We start from the raw sequence: 25,502 nt of genomic DNA on the forward strand, positions 1-25,502 counted from the left end.
CACTGGTCACCAGGAGAGGTTTAGAGTCCTCTCAAGAGGAGCCTTGATGTATCTGCTGTCCACCTGGAAGGGTTGGAGACAAGTCAAAGGGGAATGTGCAGGCAAATGATCTGCAAACAGATGAAGGGGTCGCCCAAGGTGGGGAGTCCTGGAGAAGGTCTAAGATGAAATGGGCGCAAGGCGGTTAAGTGACTTGCCTGAGATCCAATGTGAATTAGTGACAGGAGAACCCAGGTCTTCAGGATCCTGGTTCCTTAACATCATGTCAAGAAAGTAATATTCCCCTTTCGGGTATAGTTCAACTCTTAGGATTTCCAGGGGGTTCCCTCTCAGCGTGAAATGCTGCAGAAAGATTAGAGGACTGTTCTAACAACCAACGCCTTCCTGCCTCCATTCTGCTCTGGACTGTTCAAACCCACGCCAAGTATGAGAAGAAGCTTTCTTCAAGTCTGGTAAGCTCCTTTAAAACACAAGGGCTAGATATGACCCACTTCTCTGATGAGCTGATCCTAATTTGACAGGGGTCAGCTTCTCAGCAGCGTCTTTGCACATTCAGGAGGAAAGGCGTACAATCTGGAGAAACGTGGGCATTCTGTCCCCTCTTGGTTTTATAGGGCAATAAAATGGTCTATGTCTATGCGATTTATGTTGGGAATCAGATTTTAAAATATAATTCTTAAATGCTCTTTGAAAGTCCATGTCTGGGATATTAACAGTAAGAAGAGCACTCACTGTCATCAGATCTGAGTGACTCTGGGAGAAGGATCAAGGATCTCGGAGGGAGGAAGAGAAGGAGCAAGGACCCCGGGGGAGGAACAAGACGCCCTGCAGAGAACGCCGCTCCTCCGTGCGTCAGGGCAGATGCCATCTTCGTGTGGGCAATGCCCCTATGTGCTCTTTTCACAGCAAACAAGAATTTTGGAAGACAACCACAGCCACATTCACACCTGAGAGCCTGAAGCCAGAACAAAGGGCTTCAGTTGATTCCATGTGAACCAAAATGGAGTGGAAGTGCCACTCGGCCATACACCAAAATGATTTCAGTGGGGACCTGGCCCCCAAGTTTCTGTAGGTGAATTCCGTGGGTTGTGTGGCAACAAAGGCTGTGGCCCAGGTCTGCCTTGCCTCCATGAAGACCACCAGAATGGCTGTGCCCACCAGAGCCAAGTGCTCCAGGAGCCAGTCCTCAGAGGGACAAGGGCTCATGGACAGTTGCGCCCCAGTTCTGTTTATGTGATCATGAGATTGCCTAGTCTCCTCAGAAAGGAGCCAGTGATTTGTCAAAATAGGTCAAGAAATGAACTCACTTTTTTGCTTCCTGCAATTCAGCTTTCTCAAGTTATTGCTTGGCTTGCCTAATGCCACACAGGCCTGAGAATGGAAGGTAGGAGCAAGAGACACCGATGGATTTTCCAGACTGCAGCTGGGGTTGGTGGGGGGAAAAAGTAACAAAGATGAGGGACTAGCTTCTAAACCAGGGGAGCAGACAATAAAGTGCCAATCTGTGCTAAAAGAATGTGGAAAGGAAATGCAGGGCAGGAACGACAATCGGGGGGAAAGCCACAAATGACAGGATTTGGAGAGTATAAGAAATGATACCAAAGCAAAGCTAAGACCACAGAAATCTCAATCCTTTTACGGGATGGTTGTTTCTGATGTCATCAGTCAGGATAATCTTGCGATTGTCAGGAAACACTTCACTCAAGTTGTGCACATTACCATCATAGTCACTTGGACCAATTCCCGAACTACTCCCTGGTTCTGCATTCGAGTCTCAGGCAGTTCTGGGCTACACAGAGCCACAACCGTGTTCCTGCCTGTCCTGGGGCCAAAGGCATGGAAGCAGGGGAAATCTCTTTTAAATATCCAGGCAGTTTCACCCTTAGTACCATTCGGTTCCAGGACAGCAATGGAGGGTTTTTCAAAGTGCAGGGTTCTCAGATATTCAAATGCCACAGGACTAGAGAAAAGGAGTACTTGAAATCGAGAGCAGCATTTTGATTCAAGAAGACACAGTCTGGAAAAACCTCCCAGGCAGAATACAAAGACACTAAACTAAAATGCTGGTTTTCAAGCAATACCCTCGGCAGTTGGAAATCTCTTTCTCCTAGTTAGACCTAACTCTTTTGAATGGTTTGGTTTCAAAAGTCAGGATTTAAAAAAAAAAAAATTAAGTGCTTAAAACAAAATAAACACCAACCACAAAAACTTCCATATGGAATGAGGGGTAAAAAAGAGAAAGGCAAACAAAGAGGAAGCCAAGGCGTCCTGCCAGGACTGGGGGGACCACACTCTCACAAACCTCAGCGAACTGAGTTTGTCATTGAACTTTAGAACTGGAAGTGATCTCGGCAATCAGCCTGGTCCCTGCGCCCCCATTTCACAGCTGAGTAAACTAAAGGCCAAGGGGCTTTTCCAGGATCATACAGCCAACGAGAAGCAGAGACAGGACCGCTCCTGCCCAGGGTCCTTCCTCGACAACATATGGGGCAGCAACAAGGCAGTCCTTGCTGCCTTCAAGGCCCCTGGGAGGCAAGAGTAAGCCTGAAGCATTTCACTAAAAAGAGCTACCAAGACGTTTCTTATTCAAAGGCCTCATAGAACAGTGTTCTTCCCCAAGTTTGCCCGGTGATGAGAATCCACTGGGGCACTGGTCAAAAATTAAAATCCGCAGGCCCCTTACCATACCCACAGAATAGGCCTCTGCATGGGAAGGACCAGGGAGGCTGAATTTTTCACAAGCGCCCCAGGGAACTCTCATCACCAGGAAAGCGTGGGGGCTGTCCGAGAGCACTTGGCCTGTGACTCGAGGGAATTTCCTTTCCCCCTTCAGAGGCCAGCATCTTCCAGGCTGAAGTATGTCTTCAGCACTAGGCCGGTCTGGTGAGCTCTTTCCAGGGTCTACGAGAGGATACGTACAACCACCACAAAACTTAACAGATACCCCACACTGTTCTAGGGGGAAAGTCTTTTGATTGGCAAAGCAAAACTGCAGTTCTGACAAATTTTTAATAGGGAAACTAGACTTAATTGGCTTCAAAGCAATCAATTGCTGAACCTGGACAGGTGGGTGAGAACCCTGCCTCTTGTCACCATGGCTAACAATGCAATGGAGGAGACCAGTAACCTAAGCACGCAAAGAGCTGGGGCTCCTGGCAAAGAGCTCGAGACAGGCATGCCTGCTGGGTGGCCCCTGCTGATGGTGTGAGGTCCGATCCAGGTTACTGAGGGAGAAGGGGGACCTGAAAGAGCTGGCGAGGGGACGCGGGTCCCAGAGGAGGTGCTGGCTCGCACCGCAGTCCAGGGGGTGTCTCACTCCTGCTCGGCCTCAACTAGCTCCGTGTCAGAGCACTGTGACTTGTTCCGCTCCCACTGGCAGATGGCGTCGGCGTACTCCACCACCAGCTTATCCATCCACGTCAGGGGCTCGGGAAACAGCACGGAGCCCTCGAAGAAGCCCAGGTGGCCCCCGTGCAGAGGCAGCACGAACATGACATTCTCCCGTTTCTCTGCAGGGGAGAGGTGGCTGTGAGTCACTGGGGTCTACAAAAGGCGAATAGACAAGCGCAAACCCGACCAAATGCGGCCCAGTCAGCATCACCTCCTGGTGGGCCAGGCGTGTCAGGACCAAACTGCTGTCCACAGGGACTCTCTGCTCCAGGGCAGGTGCTATGTATGTCACCTAAGATGCAGCCGACCTCTACTCACCTACCTTGTTCACCAAAAGCCGGAAGGAGTTCTGCTGGACCAGGCAAAACAGTTGGATAAAGTTGTTCTGGGATAAGTAGGAGCGTAAGAACCACTCAGGAATCCAGCCCAGTGGTTCTCAAATGGCTGTATTTCAGAGTCACCAGGGGGAGTTTCTACAGCTCCCTGTAGGGAGGGCTCGAAGTCCCTGCATGGTGCAAATCATTAACGCGCTCAGCTGTGAACCAAAAGGCTACTCGGAGGTGCTTGGAAGAAAGGCCTGGTGATCTATTTCCAAAAAAACTCCCTCTGACATACGACGGTTTGCAATAAATCAGGCCTGACTCCATGGCAACTGGGCTTATGCTAGGCCTAGGTCAATGAAATTAACCCCTGTGGGGGCGGGGAGAAGGGAAACCCAATCCCTGGCATTGTTAACGCTCCCCTCATGATTCACATGTGCTATGAATGTCACCTAAGAACGCACCCAACCTAAGTATGATCTACACTTGAACACTGGAGGAATCTGGCTAAAACACAGATGCTGATTTAACAGTTCTGGAAGGAGCTTTTCCTAACAAGCTTCTCAGTGATGCTAATTCTACAGGTGGGACCAGACTCTGTGGAGGGCCTCAGGATTGATACGATTATCCACTTGACAAGGAACACACTTTTTTTCAAGACCAAAAGTTAACTTGGAGTCCCAAGATGTGTCAGAAGATGCAGACAGCTGGCGGTGCTGACCAGCCATCCTGACAATTCACACCTGGAGCTTGACTTTAGGCATCCCTGGGTGCAGGTTGTTGTTGTTGTTATGTGCCGTCGAGTCGTTTGTGACTCATAGCGACCCTATGTACAACAGCCCTAAACCCTGCTCTGTCCTGTGCCAATCACACTGTCTCTGACACTCCCACGCCGATTATCCCAGTCACCGAATCAATCCACCTCATAGAGGGCCTTCCCCTCCTGCGCTGTCCCTCTACCCTACCAAGCATGATGTCCCTCTCCAAGGACCCGTCCCTCCTCACAACATGTCCAAAATATGTTAGACAAAGCCCCAGAATCCTTGCCTCCAAGGAGCAGCCTGGTTTAACCCTCTCTAGGTTAATCCCACATATTATTGAAGGTGTGTGTGAAATATGTAGCCAGGCAGCGTGAACTCTCTTCTTGTCTCCCTCCCTTTACTCCTCCTTTTCAATAGCTCTTTCCTAGGTCTTTTTTGTGAGAGCATCAGAGCCCAGGCTGCTACTACATTAGATGCACGGGAGGAAATGAGTCCAGAGCCTGTGCCACAGGACACCCGGCCTCCAAACAAGCTGCTCCCCACTGAGCTTCGGCTGCTGGGGCCCTCTGTCCACTCGCTGCTATCTCTTGACCTGGGGTTCACAGAAGAATCAGAACCAGAATTCCCCAGTTAATAAGCAACGTTTACAAAAGGAAATTCAATGAGGATCGTGGGGGCTGTGAAAGATTCCTCCCATTTTATTGTCTGGTGCCGCTGAGTCCATTTTGACTCAGCCACCGCCTGTGACCAAGGCAGAGCCACCGCACAGCATTTGTGTGGCTGTAATCTTTATGGAGGAAGGCCACCAGGCCTTTCTCTTGTTCATCTGCTGAGTGGCTCTGAACTCCCAACCTTTCAGAGAGGAGCCAAACGCTTAGCCACTGTGCCACTGGGGCTCTTTCCCAGGATTTGAGATTACAATGTGAAGTAACTCTGATGTTTCAAGGGTTTCCTTCTGCCACTCTCTCTAGTTTTTCCTTCCACTCCTAGCCAGTGTGGAAAGAGACTGCGTCAGCTGGAAGCCCAGGAAAGTTCCTCTGAGCAACTCTGGTTGCTGTTTCTGTTGCTTGTTATCTTTATACTCAAAGCAGATGGGGAGGCTAGCATGCTGGTAGCAGAACTGACCTTCCAGGCTAAATTTTAAGTTTAAGTATCTGTTTAAAGCAAACTCTCCGACTTAACAGAACCATAGCTCTGGTGCAGTAATGTCACAAAACTCCAGGTGACTACTAAAACCCCCTCATGGCTCTGGACATGGGTGGACGTCCAGCAGCCTATAATAAGAGTGGATGACAAGAAGCCATGGCCTGGTCCCCAGCAGCACCACTGGAGGATGGGAAGCTGAATAATGCAACACTCAAGAGCAACGATTTAAAAAAACCCAAAACCAAACAAACCATATAACTTGGGAGAGATTGGAGAACATGAACTAACTCAGCCTCATAAGCACAAATATTGCATTAGACCATTATTGTAAAAACAGAAGGATAACTAGCAAAACATGTATGGGAACCCAAGGGGGTAAGCGGGGAGAGTGGAAGGGTGAAGATGGGTAGAAGTGAGACCACAGGGTAGCACAGTTTGGTGCATGGAGGGAGGAGGAAGGAAACAGGAAGAATCCAGGAGAATAGACAGGGATAGCTAAAGTCCAACAGTGATTCACTTAAAAAACATAATGAATGAGAATGATTGGAGGAAATACAATATTAATAAAGAATTATATGAAACCCAATGTATATGAACTTTGTAAGCAAACTAACAACAACAACAACAACAAAAATAAAAGAGAAAAAAGACCACTGAGGAGATGTTCTTTCCCTGATGGCTGGTCGCTGGGAGATGACAGTGTGGTGAAGGTGACAAGAATTTACTGTGGCAATTTGCTGAGTGGCTGGGGAGCAGTTGGGAAGACATACTTACCTGAAAGAGATTTTGGAATGGTTAGAAGACTTTCATGCACCAGGGGGTCATCAGCTGCATTAACCAGCATGAGAGGCACATAAATCTGCAGTGAGAAAATAAAAGCAGAAGGAAATGAACAAGTGTCTTTCCCAGACCCCACTGATTCAAGTCACTACTAGACATGTCTTTGAAGCAGAGGGAAGGGGGTCTCTGCTTGGCCCGATGAAGGTGGCTTGAGGACGCCATGGCCTCACTGACAGTGGGATGAATTACAACTGCCGCTGTTGTTACAGCCCTGGCAGGCGAGCATAGGGCAAAGTCCCCCTGTGTCCTAGGTGACCCGTCTGCTCTGATGTAGATGGGGTACGTGCTCAGAGGAGCTCCCTGCCAGTGTTCTGGATGATCGTCCCAGAGTTTCAGGTTAGCCATACTTTTCAGAAAAGATGATTTCACAAAGAATTATGTAAATGTCTCTTCAATTTCTATGAAAAATTGGAGAGCAAAATAATGGAGTGTGCTCTACTGCAGACAAAGAAGCCTTTCTAGAAGAATTTGGAGGCTGAGGATACACTGGAGGATTACAGGAAGCTCTTGACAAGGCTGCATTCAACATCCACTTTTCCAGGACTGTTAACGGCCAGTCGTTTCAGGGGGATGGAGGCTGGTGGGCAGACTAAGCTGCTGCCGACCAACCATGTCCAGGAAGCACACAGCTGCGTGAAGCTGGAGGCCTCTGATGTTGGCTCATCAGTTCTACAATGATTTTAATGAAGACATCAAAAGCCTGGGTGATGACGATGCTAAACTAAGAGACGGCCAGTATGACAGACAGCAGGGCTGTCACTCACAATTACCTGCTTTAGCTGGGAAAGTGGTGGGTCATACCAACGTATGGACATGAACAGAGTGAAATGGGAAGCCCCAAACCTGGGTAAAAAGATCAACTGTGTAGGGACAGAATGACGGAGACTAGCTTGGTTGTGGTTCAGGCAAAAAAGAAATATATATTGCTGTTAGGTGCCATCAAGTCAGAACTGACTCATAGCTGATCCTCCAGCAGGTCTTCAGGAGGAAGTGTGCACACGAGGAGATTGCCCATCTTTCTCTCATGGAGTATCTGGTGGATTTGAACTGGGTGCCTTTAGGTTGCCAGTGTAACTCCTTACCATGAGGCTACCAGGACAATAAGAAAAAGACAATCCAATCACAGAAATGAGCAAGGAGGTTCTCTCTTACTCTCCTTTTCTGCTGACAGCATGCTGTAAGGTCTGGTTTTCCTGTCTTTCCAGGGGTCCTTCCCTCTCCTCTCTCTTCTCACTTTAACACTTTTGCATGGCCTGTGTTACACTGGCCCCTTACTGTCTTTTTTTTTTAATTAACATGGGTTTTTTTTTTTAACATGGTTTTTTTTTGCCCCTTACTGTCTTAATAAACTTTTACTTATTTTGCTAAATTGCATTAAAATGAAAAGATCAGAAGATATGAAAAGACATTTCACCAAAAAAGGCATTCAGATGGCCAACAAACATGAAGAAATGCTCAAAATCATCAGCTACTGTTGTTATGTGCTGTGGAGTCAGAACCAACCCAAAGCCAACCCTCTAGTTAATTTTCAGGGACTGTAAATCACACGGGAGGGACTATCCATCTTTCACCTGTGGAGCAGCTGGTAGATTTGAACCTGGTGCTTTGGGTTGGCAACTCAACTTCTTATCCACTAGGCCACTAGAGCTCCCCCTTCATTAGCTATTGTTGAGTACTGTTCTGTTGGAACCAACTCCTAACTGGCCCCATAGTGAGTTTTCAGAGGCTCTAAATCTCAAAGAGGAGACTGCCCACTTTTATCCAGTGGAGCAGATTGTGGATTTGAACCCTGTGCCTTTGTGTTGGCAGTGCAACTCCTCACCACTAAGCCACCAGCGCTCCCTCCTATTAGGGAAATACAAATCTGAGAAACAAGAAGATATCATCTCACCCCAGTAACAAAGCAAAGTCCAGTAAGACGGCAAACAGCAAATATTGGTTAGGGTGTGGAGAGACTAGAACTCACACACTGCTGGTGGGCGTGTAAAATGGTAGAGACACTACAGAAAACAGTTTGTTGCTTCCTTAGGAAGTTGGAAATAGAAATACCATTTGATCCAGTATTCCTACTACTTGGTATCCAGCCTAAAGAAATAAGAACCAGGACACGATCTATGCACATCTTGCTCAGTGCTGTCTTATTTACAACAGCAAAGGGATGGTGACAACCTAAGTGGGTAGATGGATAAACTGGTACAAACACAGAACGTTAAGGAATAAGGAAGAGCTCAGTAAACTCTATCACACAGATTAATCCAGAGGACATTTTGCCAAGTGAAATAAGTCTGTTACAAAAGGGCAAGTATTGCAGGAGTCCACAATTATAAAAAGTAAGAAGCTCCATTAACATAAACCAGTCTTCTGCTTCCTCAGCAGACAAGCTTCTCAACATTTTGATACAGACGTCAATACATTTTGCTCTGTGCTCCCCAGAGTATGGTAGAAAGTTTGAGTTTAGTCCTAAGCACCACATTAATAGGGGTATGAGCTCCTTAGTCACAAAATACAACATGACCAGAGAGAGGATCCAGGATGGAAGAAAACCTAGACTGAACAATCTCCAAGAAGATGGCAGGAAGTGGGTAGCATCATTCTGACAAGAGGGAAAAGCGGCTGTACCAGCAATGTGACATGGACACGGGAGCAGGCTGGCCTCCATGAGGCAAGGACACAGTGCCGGAGTTAGTACAGGGAGGTTACAGAGGGACAGAGGTTTGAGCCAGAGCCTCCCAGACCTCCCCACAGTCCGTGTAGGAGGCACACGCTGTACCATGTAACTGCTGAGGTCATTGATTCTGAGGTGCTGCTGCCCCCCAGGACTGGTGCTGGTGACTCACCCTGTGCAGGTACCTCATGCAGCTCTCTTCCTCGTAATATTCCTTCAGGGAATTATAGCCATGAAACTTCCTGAAATACACAAGGAAAAAGAAGTTACAAACACTTGCCATAAGGTCTGAAGGCTGTGATGATTTTCTCACTGCTCCAACCCCATGCTACACTCTTCCTATCACGAAGAACACAGAGAGGCAGCAGGCATATAAAAGTGCTGGCTCTGACACTTGGGTGGAAATCCTAGCTCTGGCTGTGTGATTTTTGGAAAATGGTTTAGCCTCTCTGGGCCTTGGCCTCTCTTCTGTAAAAGGAAGAGGAGGAAATGCCCTTTTTAAAAGGTGTTGTGAAGTTTAGGAAACCACAGTGCGAACTACCACAGTGACTGGCCCAGAGTAACTGATCAATAAGCATGATCTATAGTAATTATCTACAGGGTCACCCCCATTTAGGGCAGTGGCAGCTTCTCAGTTCAAATGAATCAACCATGAAGGACTACAGAACCATGGTCAAATCCTCTCCTGTTTTCTAAGAGGAAAGAGAAATTAGATTTTTATTTATTTTTTTAAAAAACTATAGGATCTCCTGTTTGCAAATTGTTGCTGTAGCTGTCAAGTCAGAACCGACCCATAGCTGACCCTCCAGCAGGTTTTCTCCATGGGAGGAGATTGCCTATCCTTTTCCTACAGAGCAGCTGGTGGCCTCGAACTGCATGCTTTTGGGATTGCAGTGTAGACTAGGCCACCAGAAGCGTATTTAAGGCTTTCCTTGAAGTGCAATGATGTCAGGCTGGAGACTAAGGTGAGCCTGATTCAGGCCACAGTCTTCACAACTGCATGCTATGTGTCAGCTGGACAATGACTAGGGATGATAGAAAGAGAATTGATGCCTTTGGGCTGTGGTGTTGGAGAAGAGTGCTGAATATACCATGGACTGCTAGAGAAAAACAAGTTTGTCTTGGAGAGGGTGAAACAGGGCTGATCCTTGGAGGCAAGGATTCTGAAGCTTCATCTGACATACTTTGGGCATGTTGCAAGGAGAAACCAGTTCTTGGAGCGGGACATCATGCTTGGAAAAGTGGAGGGACAGCACAGGAGAGGAAGACCCTTGATGAGGTGGGTCAATTCGGTGATTGGGATAATGCAAGTGGGTCTGTCAGGGATAGTGAGGTTGACATAGGATAGAGCAGGGTTTAGGGCTCTTGTACACAGGGTCACTAAGAGATGCAAATGACTTGATGGCACATCACAACAACAAGTTCTGACAGAGGCAGATGGACGGGTCACGTGTGCTGTGTAGAGCACCATGCTCCGAGAACCCCAGGCACACGCACACACCTCATCACGTTGTCATCGATCTGCATCAGGGATGTGGCTGTGTAGAGCCGGCTCAGGTCTGTGTCCTCCAGGAACTGGGGCTTCTTAACATGGTCTCCAAAAAGAGCTTGCCTGAAATGAGCCATGAGCAAATAAAGATTAGCAAGCAGATGATAAACACCCACAGCACAGCCTGCTGCATTGCCCAGAGGCAAGTCGGGAGGGAGGATCTTTGGCAACTAACCTAAAGTTGGCAGCTCTAGCCCACACAGCGGCACCAGGAAAGAAAGGCCCGCTGACCTGCTTGTGGGCAGATCACAGCCAAGAAAACGCTTTGGGGCAGTCTGCCCTCTAACACATGGGCCGGCCACGGGTTGGAGCAGATGTGATGGCAATGGTTTTTAGTCTTTTTTTTTAACCTTCAGAATGTGCCAGATGAGTGCTGATTTGTGAATAACTGCAGAAAGATGGACTTCAAAACCTAGGCTCCCTTTCCAGGGGCAAAGATGCATGTGTTCGTTCTGTGCAGCGATGGTGGCACCCAGACAAACCAAAGACCTGGGTTCAAGCCCAACTGGGCATTACTAACCTTCACGCAGGGAGGAGGTCTCAGTGTGGGCTCTGTGGGAGGGGAGGGCAGGGTGTTAAGGAGTGGGGGGCCTGTGCCTCACCCGATGCTGACGCTGTCCCCTTTTGTTAAATGTTTGTGCCTCTTAAGAAGGATGATGATGGTTGTGTTGGGGCAAATCTATACCACTGGGACTTGTTAGCAAAAAAACGAACACACTCAGTAAAGGAACCACTTCTATTAAGGAAAAACATTCCATCTTGAAAGGACAAGAAGAAAGGCAGAGGCCTTTAGAATTCTGCTTTCCGTCCTGAGGGTGGACCGAGTGTGTGGTGAGGCCTGGCCTTCCCGCAGGAAAGCTCATTAGGAAACAAAACGTTCTGGTGCCCATCTTTCTCAGCCTCTCTAAAGAGAGGGCCAAGTTTCTTTAGCTTCTATTCTCCACCCCAAATGATTATTTATCTGATAGAATTTAACATTTAAAGTTTCTCTAAAATATGTTTGGTTTTCTGTAGTAAATTTTGTAAAGGTACATACACTGAGGGGACACCCAGAGATGTCTGCCAATTAAGAATCACATGATAAACTTACTGTTGGACAAACCAACAGTAAGACCGAGCCCTTTAGCAAAGCTGAACCATTCCCATGAGGAATCAGGGCTCCGAGGTGTGGAGAGATGGGCAGAGGGCTTTGATAGCAGAGGGCTTCTCCCTCTGGTGATATGACCTCAGAGAAGCTTGGGACCCACCCAAATGGGCCCCAGTCCACCCAAGGCAGATGCTCGGATCACGTGGGTCTGGGATAGTTTCTGTCAGCCAGCACAGTGGATGCTTCACGCACTCGATGGGAGGATTTAAGGATATGACTGAGGACAGAGGCAGCATGTTGGCCTGAGGGTGTGAGCAGTTCTGGCCCAGATATACAGAACCCCACCAGTTCACCATGGGATAGACAACACCCTGCCTTCTTTTCACCAGTAAAAAAGAAAAATAAATTGATCATTCTGTCACATTGCTTTTAGTTAAAATACCCAAACATTGTGTTTTTGAATGTCTGTTATGTGCCAGGCTGTGTAGAAATCCAATTAGGCCTAACTTCTCCAAGGAGACAGAATTAATTTATAAGGAGGAAGCAGCAGAGACACAACTCTAGGCTGGAGGAGTGGGCTTCCAAGGAGACCTCATAGGATGGGCTGGGTGGGCTGGAGGCAGTGTGGGAGAGGCCAGCAGGTGGGCGTGTCAGGAGGGGGGCTATGGAGAAGTACTACCCTGTCCATTTGGAGTGGGTGAGATGTGCGGGGAGAGAGAATGAGAATAATCCCAGTGGGGGGAAAATGTCATGCTGGTATTTATGCAGGGCTATCGGAGATGATGATGATGATGAGGTCAGTTCAGGATAGAGCAGAGTTCAGAGATGTTGTACATAGGGTCACTATGAGTCACAGGCGACTGGACAGCACATAACAACAACATCCTGGCACTTGTTATGCATCAGAGAGCTGGACAATGACTAAGGCTGAGAGAAGAAGAATTGATGTCCTTGAGCTGTGTTGCTGGAGAAGAGTACTGAATATACCATGGACTGCTAGGAGAACAAACAGGTTTGTCCTGGACAGAGTGTGAGACCAGGCTGTTCTCTGGAGGAGGCAGGGATTCTGAAGCTCTGTCTGATGTACTTTGGACATGGTGCAAGGAGGTACCAGTCCTTGGAGAGCGCCATTATGTTTGGAAGGGCAGAGGGACAGTACAAGAGAGGAAGACCCTGGATGAGATGATTGACTCAGTCAGTGAGGTAATGGGGTAGCTGTCTCAGAGACAATGAGTTTGGCTCAAGATAGAGCAGGGTTCACAAGGTCATTGCGGCCTCTACAAGCATCTCCTAGTTTCCCAGCACTTTTAAGGAGATTAGACCCTAATGACACTTAACCTCTCGTCTCATTTTTCATATAGTTTGATCCTTCTTTCCCTCCTTGGTGTTTACAGACAACAAACCCAGTAGCCAAACCTCTTCCTGTGCCAGTATTTTAGTTCTCAGTTCTCATCGTCCTCTGGCCATTGAACTTTTGTATAAAAACCCACACATTGTGAAGCAGGGCTTTCTTGACAGAGGTGACTATTCTCTAATCAACTGTACCTCTGTTTCTGGCCCCTCAAAGACAGGGGTGACAGTAATGCTGCATGAAACTTTTCTCATTTCTTGGTGACCAGATTGTCAGTATCTCCAAATGGATTTGCTATTAATGTTACTGTGGTTCTTTAGTTTTAAAATAAAAATTCTATAATGTAAATATGGGGGTTAAAAAAGATAGAGCAGGGTTCAGGGTTGTTGTACTTAGGGTCACTATGAGTTGCAAGTGACTGGATGGCACATAACAATAATAACATGGCACACCAGGGCTGGTGGAGGCACGGGGCAGCGCTGACCCACTGAAGGGTTCTGGGCAGAAGGGAGGCAGCATGAAGGGGCTGTGTACAGGCGGTACACGAGCTCCATGCACGGAGTCCTGGCTGGACCCCTGACACCGTCAAAAGCTCCACAGGCCTTTGGCAAAGAGCCTGCAGAGAATGATTTGTGGTGCCCAAGCCTGAAAGCATCTTGTGGAGGGAGGCTGTCCAGACAACAGACCATCCTCAGCACAACTCTAGGAAGGAGTGCTATAGGAGTGGTTTCTGATCTTGGATTGGGCGACTCCTGGTATTGGGATGAGTTTGTTTCTAAGCAAGAAACCAGTGTAGTCAGCAGAGTCCATACCATGCCAAACTCCCCCCTTTTCCCATCTAGAGAAACGGTCTGACACTCAAAGAAGCTGTGAATGTGTGTGGTGGCCAACCAACCAAAAGGCTGGAGGTTTACGCTCACCCAGAATCAACCTGAAAGAAGAGCCTGGCAATCAATCTGCTTCTCCCAAATCAGCCACCAGGCAGAACCCCAGGGAGCACCTTTCCACTGACACACATGGGGGTGCCCTGAGTGGGCGTGTTGGGGGTGGCCGGGAAGCCAGCCAGCTGCCCTCGGGAGAGTAGAATGTACCTGTGGGAGAGGATGATTTTCTTCATGTTGTCAGCCATGAGGAAGTTGTAGAACCTCCGGCAATGATCCCACTGCATGAAGGTCTCTTGGGCCCTACAAGAATCACAAAGCGAGAGTGAGTGAAAGTCCCTGGTACTGGGGACCTGGCGGGAGCAGGCCAGGAGGTGACACTCCTGTCCCTGGAACAAGCGGCCCGTGTGGAGAGAGCACGGCTTCCCAGCTTCCATGGGGCCAGGAGCTCTGACGAGGCCCTCAAACTGCATCTGCAGAGGAGCAGATGCAGAAATCGAGACGGCGCCATGAACTTGACCTCAGCAAGAAACCCCTCCAGGGGCAGGGTCTGGACTGGTGACAGTGCCACCTTCCTCCAGCACCTGTGACTACTTCAGCTGTCACCTGGACACTTTCCCTCTTCTTCCCACAACGCGGCCATGTCTGCCTGGCTTTAATAACAGGAGTGTAAGGGGTGGGTAGGTGAGAAGTACAGCTCAGGAAAATACAGCAAATAAAACTCTTCTGTGGTTGTTGGAGAAACTCAGATGGGAAAAAAAACCCCTTATAATTTGATCTTCTACACAAAACTCTTCGGATTCATTTGCCTTAAGACTTTCATGGGTCAAGAACAAGAAGTGAGGCGACCTTCTGGGCACAGCTGGGGGAGAGGCCGGAAGGTGTTTTTATCTCCAGAGCTCACATGTGGCTGGCAAGTGTTAGGTGCTCCTAATGTGAGACATGCCATCTGACCTTTCCAGTAGCGACACCAGGTAGGTAATATCCCCACTGTAGAGATTAGGAAACCAAGGTCTCAGGTCTGGAGACGTGCCCTGGGTCACACTCAAACATCACGGTACAGCTGAGGCCTGAGCCTGCTTGACCCCAGAGCTGTGTCCTGACTCTGCGCCGTGGGGAGGGAGGACACAGCACTGTCAACCTTCTCTATGAGCTCCGCCAGCAGCCAGCCACAGGCTGAGCCCCACATGGCCTTCCCACTCATCACTTCTCTTACGGTGGGGATGAAACCAAACCTTCATTTGGAGATTGGTGATCTCAAGGCCTAATTCCACCCTGTGAATTACTCTGGGCGTCACCATCCTCACACAAGCCCTACCTGTTTCATCTAGATGACAAGACAGGGGACCTGAGTGGCTTCGAACAATAAACATTTCCCAGGAAATTGTGGCCGTGGGAAGAGAAAAGCAGCCTGGCATGAGGATTTAATGGTCTGTGACAGGTTCATGAAATGTCGGCTAAAGGTCAGAGCGAAGACTAACAACTACTTCCCAGGGACTGATGGTGTGCTGGGACCTGTCCAAACACTACAGGGGCAGAGAGGACAGGCTAGGACAGCAGGACGCTGGCTGTCAAGACTGTGGACCCCTGCCCTTTGGCCTGAAGGATGGGGTCCCCAGTCAGCACCCACAGCCTGCTGCCTCTGCCTGCCTGTTCCTTTCTGCTCTGACCTGTGGCCCACGCTGTGCTGTCCACAGCCAACCAGGCCTCTGACCCTCCCCACAGGGTCCCGGGGCAGGCTCTCACTTGCCCTCACTCTCCTCCCCTTTCTGCTGACCTCCAGACTGCAGGGAAGCCTTGCCAGTACCTCTTCATAGTAGAGGGGATGCAGAGGCAGGGAAGGGAGGAGGGTGCTGCCCACAAACTTAGGACATAAAACGATGCTCCGGCACACTCCAAGGTTTGAGTCAGTCATGCCACAGGCCCTTCTTGCAGAAAGACTCTCAGGAGTCCAGGGTTCAAAGCAGGACCAGAAACAAAGATGCGAGGATCAAGCTTTCACTGTCTGCTTGGGCTAACACTCATTCCTCTGCTTTGGTTCGGTTCCTGGGCGGCACAAGTGGTTGTTTTTTAACACTTGGCTGTCTGAACCTTCTCAGAGGTGCCGTGGAAGAAAGTTCTGGTGGTTTTTCTTATGGATAAGAAAACCCTATGGAGAAACGCTATTCTTTAACACTGGGCCCCTCACGAGTCAGAATCAACCTAACAGCAACAGACTGTATGAGGTTTAGCACTCAAAACCGTAGCGGCTGCCTTCCACCAACTGTGGGTCTATAATTGAAAAAGTAAAATGTAATGATATATTAGTGTAATAAAACATAATCAAGGTAAATGCACTACAAAAGAATAAATCCCATGTTTTTTTTAAAAAAATACCTGATTTTTTTAACATCAATAATGAAAATAAACTGAAAGACAATTGTATAGCCTAAAAGAGAATATCAAAGAAAAACTGACAAATGCAGAGTGTGGGTATTATGCAGATCTTCATTCAAACAAGTCAACTGATAAAAAAAATTACAAAAAAGAAAAATTTGAACATTGATTAAAAAATGGGATGTTTGTGATCTTTGTGTACTGTTGACTAAGAACCGACTCACAGGTGACCTTCCAGGAGGTTTTCAGAAGCAGTGATGGCATGGGAGGAGACTGCTCACCCTTCTCCCATGGAGCAGAGCAGCTGGTGGATTTGAACTGTAAAGTGGGGTACAACTGGGGAATTATTATTCTTTATATGGTAATAACATTGTGATTGTTTAAGAAGAAGTCCTAAGAATCTTTTAGAATGACCTTGTCATGATACAATGTCTGGGATTCACTGTAAAATAATCCAGTTTATTTTGGGGAGCACAGTGGGAGGGTGCAGAGGACGACAGAGTAGCCATAAAGCAGAGGATGAAAGAGCAGCCACTGTTAAGGCAATGAGAATGTGGGGGTTCAATGTTCTATTCTTTTTTATGTGGGTCTGCAATTTTCCATAATAAAAGAAGATGATGAAGAAATAGAAGAAAAGGGGAAAGAAAGGAGGAAAGGGTGAGAAGAGAAAAATGAAAAGAGATTTTGGGCTATAAGCTATTAAAAATTATTAGAATAGGGATGCTCAGAAGAGGGAATGATGGGAGAGACACTGAGAAGGGGTGAAGTGAGTGTGAAGAGGTTAGACAGAAGGGCTGTGACCCTCAACTGTCTCAGTGGTGGTCGACGGCCTGAGCACATGATCTGGAACTGCTATGCACACATCTCCACCAAAACCTCTCACTGATGCCAAACCCCAAATTTTCCAAAGCTTTCAAATTTTTATGCTGGGGGATGCAAGAAGAGGGGGTGACAGGTCTACTAGGCTGGTGTGCCCGGGGCCTTGGGGCTGGTGACAGGATGAGGGGTGACAAGATAAATGTTTGGATTGTCCAGCTGGCAAGCAGTATAGCAGAGACAGAAACTATGATTCATCTGACCCCACTGGGAAGTTCAAACTGAGCAAATCACTTCCCCTCTCAGAACCTCAATCTCCTCATCTGTCACATCAGGGCACTGAACTAGAGAGTCCATGTCTACCCCCAGGTTGCTTCTACTGCCGAGGTGATTGGACATTTCCATCGTGGCCACGTGAGGGACCTCCGAGGTGTTTGCATAAGGCTTCTGTTACCAGTGGCTGGGATTCTGAAGGGTGGAGAGGCTGTGGTGAATGGAGAGATGGTCTTGGCAGCCAGGCTAGGTGAGTCACATGTACCTCAGAAGGACAGGGAGGAATTTCTTGGAAATCTGATGACTCATCAAGAAGGTGTACAGAGAAGTGATGGAGACAGGCACAGAACACTCTGATAACCACCATGACAGGGTGCTGTGAGGGCAGCTTCAAGTACCACAGCGTGACGAGAATAACAGTGGGGTGTGAGACGCGATGGCTAGGAGAGGAAGGGGCGGGGAACATGCCATGTCTTCAGTCTCAGATACCGAAATGCTGACGGGCACAGCACACACAAGATGACTAAGGAGAGTATCATGAGACTTCCCGAGATGGCCAGGACTGGAAGGAATCCTGTGATGGGTGCAACATGGTTCCTTGACTCAAAACAAGGCAACTATGGAGGAAGTGAAGCAGAAAGTGCTTTATAGAAAAAGATGTGGGAACGCCTGCTGACTCGGAGAACGTCCGAGGAAGAGCTGCCAGGGCAAATGGAAGGAACGATGCATTCGTGATGCAAATGAAAAATTGACACAAAAGCCCCTGAATGAATGTCAGATGCTAGCTGCTGTAGACTTGCTTTTGACTCATAATGACCCCATATGATAGAGTACAAATACCTCAGAGGGTTTCCTTGGTCATAATGTCTATGGGAACAGATTGTCAGATTTTCCTCCCACAGATCCACTAGGTGGGTTCGGACTGTTAACCTTCAGGTGAGCAGCTGAGGGCTTAATAACATTGTGCTACCAGGGCTCCTCAAATGAGCACCCGATGTGGTTAAACCACGGAATAGCCAGGACCTTGATTTGTCTTGGTTTGTTATGTTGTTGTCATGTGCCACCGAGCTGCCTGTGAGTCATAGCAGTCCTATGTGCATTAGCTCTGAACCCTGCTCTGTCCTGAGCCAATCTCATTGCCTCCAACAGATCTAAGCCCATTTCTCTAGTCACTGAGCCAATCCATCTCATCCTGGGTCTTCCTCTCCTGCACTGTTCCTTTACCCTTCCAAGCATGATGTCCCTCTCCAAGGACTGGTCCCTTCTGGCCATGTGCCCATAGTACGTCAGAGTATGAATAAGTCAGGGCATATCCTTACTGGTAGGAAGGTGGGTTTCAAAATCTGCCGAAAGAACCAGGCTAACTCCGAAAGAGAAGGGGCTTCCTGAGGCTGCAACGTGCTCACAAAGTCATCCTGTCTTTGGGACAGAAAATGACAAAAGGAGTATGCTGAAAAAACCGGGGGGGGGGGGGGGGCGGGGGGAGTCTCCCTGTGAAATCGTATGTGAAAATTCTATTTTATTCAATTGCTCACATATAAAAATTGTTCATTTATATTTTATTCAATTGTTTATTTTGACGGACAAGAAGATGGCACTGAGGCTGAGCTTGGAGGAAGTTAGGGACTGGAGGTCTGAGGTTGGAGCGTCTGGGTCTTTTCTGTCCAAACACTGTTAAAGCCTGTTACAGTGTTAAACGCTGTTAAAGGCACAGATCCACAGGAGCACCTGGGGACTTTGATATGTATGGACTTTTAAAGATCTGTTTTATTTACAAGGGAACTTTGCTTGTCTAGTAGATAAGGAGTCGCATTGACAATCTAGAGTTTTGTGACTCAAATGCACCAGCTGCTTCGCAGGGAAAAGACAGGCAATCTCCTTCTGTGATTTACTGCCTCTGAAGACCCACTGAGGGTCTGCTATGAGATAGCTCCAACTCAACAGCAGTGAGCTGAGAGTTGGTCTCCAAAATAAAGTGCCTTTAAAATGCTTTTATTTCCAACCAATGTGACATTAAATAATAATCTCTCTTTGAACTGTCAAAAGAATTTTAAAAGATGTGGAAAGCACAATATTTTTTTTCTAAAGTAAACCCTCCAAATTTATGAGGGGGCCTGAACAAAACAAGCCTTTAAAATGACATTCACAGCAACTAATTAAGTGAGGAAGAGCTGGACCAACCACTTCACGATGGTACAGGACTTCCTAGAACAAGCTCAACTTTCCCATTTATATTTTCCAAAAAGAGGGGACCCAATATTGGTTAAAGGGAACGGAATGAAGTGAGGTAAAGAATGACTCTAATGCCCAAGTTAATTGAAATCTTCTGTCTTAAATGGACGAGGGGCCATGAGATCAGCTATAGGGTTTTCCTGTGGGGTCTAAGAAATGTGGGGAATAGAGACAAGAAAGTGGTTCTGTAAGGCTGTGAGCTTGGGGATTAGCATGATTTAAATATTCAACAAGGGAGGAGAAGGCAGGGGCACTAAGAACTAAGACGGGTGACGAATTTATGGGATGTCGGTCCACGTAATAGCCTGGAAGATATTAAAAGGAAACTTCAAAGTGGTATGGTAATTAAACGTCAAAATTAACGTACGAGGAACACTTCCCAAAGTGCTACCATGCCAACGTAAGAACTATTTTAATCTGGGGTGTGTGTGTGTGTATGTTCCCTTTCAGACTTTGCACATACACAGTGATATTTTTACAAAGATGCCTTTTCTCTCACTTTGAAAATGCACATTCTGTCATATATACTTTTACTCTAAAAAATAAAGGCAACTTCTTCACTGATTTGGTGTATTATAAGTTCCTTAGCCCGATTACTTCTAACTGGGCACGACTAGACAGAGGCATGGCAGTCCTGACCACTCCAGGCCAAGTCTGGGCAGTCCCTGGGGCCCAAGAGAGAAGATGGGACATAAACAGACACAGGGACAGTAGTAGCCAGGTGGCATCATGTAGGTTCAGCAGGCTGGTAGGCCCTGCGCTCCTGCCTTGAGCAGCATGGCCTCCTTCAGCAGTTCAGCACATCCTAAAATGGGAGCTTGTCCATCAGGAGAGAAGCTTTGCTGTTCTTGTTAGAAGGGTTAGTGGGAGAATGAATGTTCCACGTGGGAGACCGGGGTTTGATTCCTGGCCCAGCAGTGGAAGCTTACTTGTTACTATAATGTGAACAGGCTTCAAGAAGGGCTTGGAGGCAAGGTCTACGGATCTCCTTTATAAATAAGCCAATGAAAACAAAGGTCTGACCTACAACTAGTCAAGGGGGTAGCGTGGGGCCAGGCAGTGGTTTGTCCTGTTGTGTGTGGGGCTGCCATGAACTGTCAGCATCACCATGGCAGCCGACAACAACAGTCGTTGCTAAGTACAGCAAGCGGGCAGCTGGCTTCTCTCTGAGCCTCAGCTGGCTCTGGCTACGCGGCAGGCGCACTACTGGAATAAGAAGTCGGAGGGCGGGGAATCATGGAGCAAGCGGTTCTCTAGACTCAACTAGGAGAGATTTACCAGAACCACGAGCTGCTGTGTGGCCCCTGTAGAGGCAGACGAGGCCCCCCCGGCTCCACCTCGGCGTAAAGAAGCATGGCTGACATCATCCCAGGGCTGAAAAGGCTCATCACTCCCACGCCTCGGCAGGAAAAGAAAAGGTCACACTGGTTTATCATCTAGAACTTTCCCTCAGTGAGGACATCTTGTTCGGACATTGAGGGGACCTGAGCCCTGGGTGGCACCAGCATGTGGGCATGATGGTGGGTCCTGACCTGCCACCAGTTCTGCTGTCCTGCTAAAGGCTGTGTGTTCTGGGTAAAAGTGCTTCACTATTAGCTGTGAAACGGATGTGAAAATAAGTGACAGGCCTGCAGTGCACGGGGCAGGGAGCTCTTTTAGACCTCGGCGAAAGGCTCTTTAGCCTATTTATGTGTTAACACCTCACAAGTTTTAGTGACCTAGATTCTTGAACCTTCTTTGCTTCCACACCTGAGTCACCCAGTCAAATGTGCAGATGTGTTCTTGCCAACAGCAGATGGTGCTGCTGCAACAAATTCAATAAAGCTGCCGTCACTGGAGATTCTATGGATTGGGGCGGGGGATAGAGATAAGTGAAACCTTGCTCCACATCCTTCTGGTGATCAAATGTAATGCTCTCTGAGCACGACGTCAGTGTTCACACCAGAGACATTCGGCAGGGTATCTGCTGGCAGGAGACTAAAAGGCAAGATAAACCTTGACCCAGTAAGTCAGCTCTTTTGTGAAGACATCTGGGATGAACGTGGGAGATGACTACTTAGAGGTGAGGGTGTAGATTAAGTGATTAGTCTAGATCCCTTCCAGAAGCATCGGAGACTCAGCCTGTCTTTAGGTTGGAGGCAGGGTGGGGAGTGTTACAAGGCCTGGCTGGCTCTCAGACTCCGGCTTGCCAGTGCCCTGTGTTCTCTGCACAGAGACTCCACAGGGAGACAGCAGCTATAAATGGGTGACTGGACTTAGCTAGTCACAGACACACTCCCCAAATGCAGTGATGCAGGCCAGGTTTAAGAGGTCAACTCCAACACAGGATGCGGAAGCAAAACCAAGTGAGCCTAAGACTTAGAAATTCTGGTCAACCTGCCCCAACGTTTGCCATAATTTTCACAGATTATTATGTGGTGCAGTTGATAAGCGAGTACCAGACTCAGGACTCGCTGGAAAGAAGCTGTGGGCCCACGTGGCAAAGCTCACTCACCTCAGTGCACTGTACCCCTGGCACACGCTGACACAGCACAGGACTCTTTCTTGGTTTGCTTGTGTTTCCCCCATGTATTTGCACACGATATTTCCTCCCAGGCTAAAGCCCACGACAACCAGCTGGGTCACAGGATATGTCTTCTTGATGTAGTTCACCATGGCGCCGAATTCCCACGTGCAGCCTGCGGGCAGAGGGGTGAGGGCAGGTTATTAAATGGGTGCTGGAAGACAGAGAGAGGGAGAGAGTGAGGAAGGAAGGAAGGAAGAAGGAGAGAGGAAGAGAGAGCGAGAGAGAGACAGTGAGAGAGAGTGAGAGAGAGAAAGAGCAAGTGACCCTGACAAGACACAGCTCTTTGGCTGCCAGGAAGAAGTTCCCAGATACCCTTTGGAATTCAGGGAGACATGGCAACAGCAGCACCATGAGTGTGGCCATACATCAAAGAGATGACACTGCTCCTTTAAAGGCAGGTCATGAGAGACCCATCTAGATGTTAATGTAACTCAAAGGAGACATTTGGGGCATGCATGAGCATGTGGTTCACACACAGATGTAAATCAGAGCAAGAGCAAGACTCTTGGGACCTAGCTTCCTAGGCTACAAATGAGATCCTCCACCCATGTGTACAGAAAAGTTCTAAGTGAGTGTTATTTACAAGATCTTGTCGGCGTAGGGGAGGGAATGAAAGGCCAACTTTGGTCCAGGGGGACAGCCAGGATGCCCTGTGGAATATGGGTAAAATGACATAGGGACGGGGTGTCAAGGGAGGTAAACCAATTTAGGAACTCACAGAGGGGACCCCACGATAGAGAGGATGTCTGGGCTGTGTCTGCCCAGGAGGGATGATCTCAGCTGGGGTCACCTTGGGGAGATGGTGAGGTCAAGTTACGTTTCAGCAGCTTTGCTATGAGGAGGCTCCCTGTCATCCGTCATTATCGCCTCTCACTACTGTGCAGTCAGACTCAACTCAGAGCTGACCCTCCAGGGGGTTTTCAGAGGCTGTAAATCACACAGGAAGAGGTAGCTCATCTTTCTCCCAAGGGGCAGCTGGTGGATTTGAACCGTCAGAGAGGCGCTGCCTTTGGGTTAGCAGGACAACTCCCTACTGACTACGCCACCAGGGCTCCCTTAACAGTCAACAAGTGAAGGAATTGAGCACATCCTTCTAGGCCAACCCCAGGCTGTGCAGGGAACCAACTTAAAACCTGACAGTGAATGTTAGGGATGCTGGTAAGAAGCATGTACAGAAAGCAACACAGTGAGATTACCCACGTACAATGGAAACACAAGTTGTTGAGCCATAGCTCTCATGCCTTGTTAACAGAGGGAACTCTGGTGACCTAGTGGGTAGAAAGTTGCACTGCCAACACAAAGGTAGGAAGAGGACTTGAAATATTTGCTGCAGAATATCAAATACTACAGCCTTCAATATGGACTACATCTCAATGCCAAGAAAATTCTCACCACTGGGTCAATAGGCAACATCATGACATAGAGAAAAGACTATAGTTACCAAGAATTCATTTTTACTGGGGAAATGACAACCTCTTCAACAAATGGTGCTGGCGAAACTGGACTTCCACCCGCAGAAAGCAGAAATAGGATCCACATCTCACGCCGTACTCAAAAATTAACTCAAAGTGGATCAGAGACCTAACAGTAAAGCCCCAAATGATAAAGATCACAAGAGTCAAATGGGACAAAACTTAGAAGGCCTAAAGAGGCTGACATACAGCCAGGAGAGGATAACATTGATTAATGGGACCTTCTAAAGATTAAGTCCCTGTGTGCATCAAAAACTTTCTCCAATAGGGTGAAAAGAAAACCTACTGACTGGGAAAAAAATTTGGCAATGGCATCTCAGACAAGGGTCTCATAATGAAAATTTACAGAATCCTATAGGGCTTTCACAAGAAAAAGTCTGATAAACCAATTACAAAATGGGCAAAAGACATGGAAAAACTTTACACAGAGGAAGACATTCGGATGTGCCCACAGACACATGAAGAAATGCTCAAAATCACTGGCAATAAGAGAGGTGCAAATCAAAACCACAATGGGATACCATCTCACCCAAGTAGCAGTGGCAAAGTTTAACAGAACCGCAAGAGAGGATGTGGGGAGACTGGCACTCTCATACACTATTGGTGGGATTGTAAAATGGTACAACCATTCTGGAAGGCAGCCTGGCGTTTCCTCAAAAAGCTCAGAAATACCATATGACCCAGCTATTCCACTGCTTGGAATATACCCTAAGAAAATAAGAACTGACACACAAACGGAGACTTGTATACCAATGTTCATAACAGCATTATTCACAATAGCAAGAACGTGGAAACAGCATGGGAGAGGCTCGGGAGCATTATGCTGAGTGAACTAACTCAGGTGCGTAATAACGAATACTGTATAATACCAATACTGTAAAAGCAAAGGGATAACCAGTAAGATGTGTACGGATATCTAAAGAAGGAAGGGAAGGGGACAAGAGAGTTGAAAGTGGGGTGGGGGATATTTACAAGTTGCAGAGTTTGGTGAGTGAAGGGATAGGGTGGGGGGTGGGGAAGCAATGTGCATGGATTAAACATAATTCCCCCTGGAGTTCCTAGTCTGTGGGTACAGAACAAGGTCTGCACAGTTGTGCTTTTAACAAATCTCCTAGATGCTTTATATTGTAAGGGAATATGGAAAATGCTGTGTCCTGGAGCAAATTACCAAAGCCTTTTAGGGCTTTATCCTCATGTGTAAAAGAGGTCAAGGGCTTGAGAGAACTAACCAAGATGATGCATATAAATGGTTTAGGCTGGAACATACAGACTTTAAGTGTGAACTCTTCCTGCTCTTGTTGCTGGATGATACCGAGTGAGTCCAACCCCCAGCAAACCCACAGAACAGCACCCAGCAATGGTCCTGGTGGCCTAGAGACAAGAAGCTGCACTGTAATTCTGAAGGCATGTGGTTCAAGCTCCACAGAAGGATGGGTAATCTCCTCCCACATGATTAACCGCTTCTGAAAACCCACTGGAGGGTCAGTTATGGGTTGGATCCAACTCAATGGTAAACACCACCAATCTTTGTGGAAGCAAAATGCCATGTCCTTCTCTCTCTCAGCTACTGGGTAGAATTCCTAATCTCCTGGTTAGTAGCGGATCATTTAACTGTTGCACCACCAGCATTCCTTTTATTACTAAGGATTACGTCTTCCCCCCCCCCCCCTTTAAAGCATATCATTTAAGCAAGTAATTGTGGATTAACAATTGAAAAGACTAATGTCAATTTCTAGAAGCTAGGTTGGTTGTTGTTTTGTTTGTTTTTTTTTTTTTT

General features: G+C 47.6%; 1 protein-coding gene across 1 annotated transcript in view; it reads right to left on the minus strand.

The window, feature by feature from the left end:
- Positions 1–2,901: 2,901 nt before the first annotated feature.
- Positions 2,902–25,502, minus strand: part of ABHD2 (abhydrolase domain containing 2) — a 97,112-nt gene continuing 74,511 nt past the window's right edge. Inside the window, exons 4-9 of the mRNA XM_006885174.1 lie at positions 22,182–22,365; positions 14,201–14,293; positions 10,624–10,734; positions 9,295–9,364; positions 6,392–6,476; positions 2,902–3,509 (exon numbers count right to left, since the gene is read on the minus strand). Coding sequence (XP_006885236.1) covers positions 3,313–3,509; positions 6,392–6,476; positions 9,295–9,364; positions 10,624–10,734; positions 14,201–14,293; positions 22,182–22,365 — 740 coding nt within the window. The 3' untranslated portion in view covers positions 2,902–3,312. The remainder of the gene's footprint in view (positions 3,510–6,391; positions 6,477–9,294; positions 9,365–10,623; positions 10,735–14,200; positions 14,294–22,181; positions 22,366–25,502) is intronic.

The sequence above is a fragment of the Elephantulus edwardii genome, unplaced genomic scaffold (genome assembly GCF_000299155.1).
Source record: "Elephantulus edwardii isolate Elephantulus edwardi_28Jun2011 unplaced genomic scaffold, EleEdw1.0 scaffold00041, whole genome shotgun sequence".
In the NCBI taxonomy this organism is placed as follows: Eukaryota; Metazoa; Chordata; class Mammalia; order Macroscelidea; family Macroscelididae; genus Elephantulus; species Elephantulus edwardii.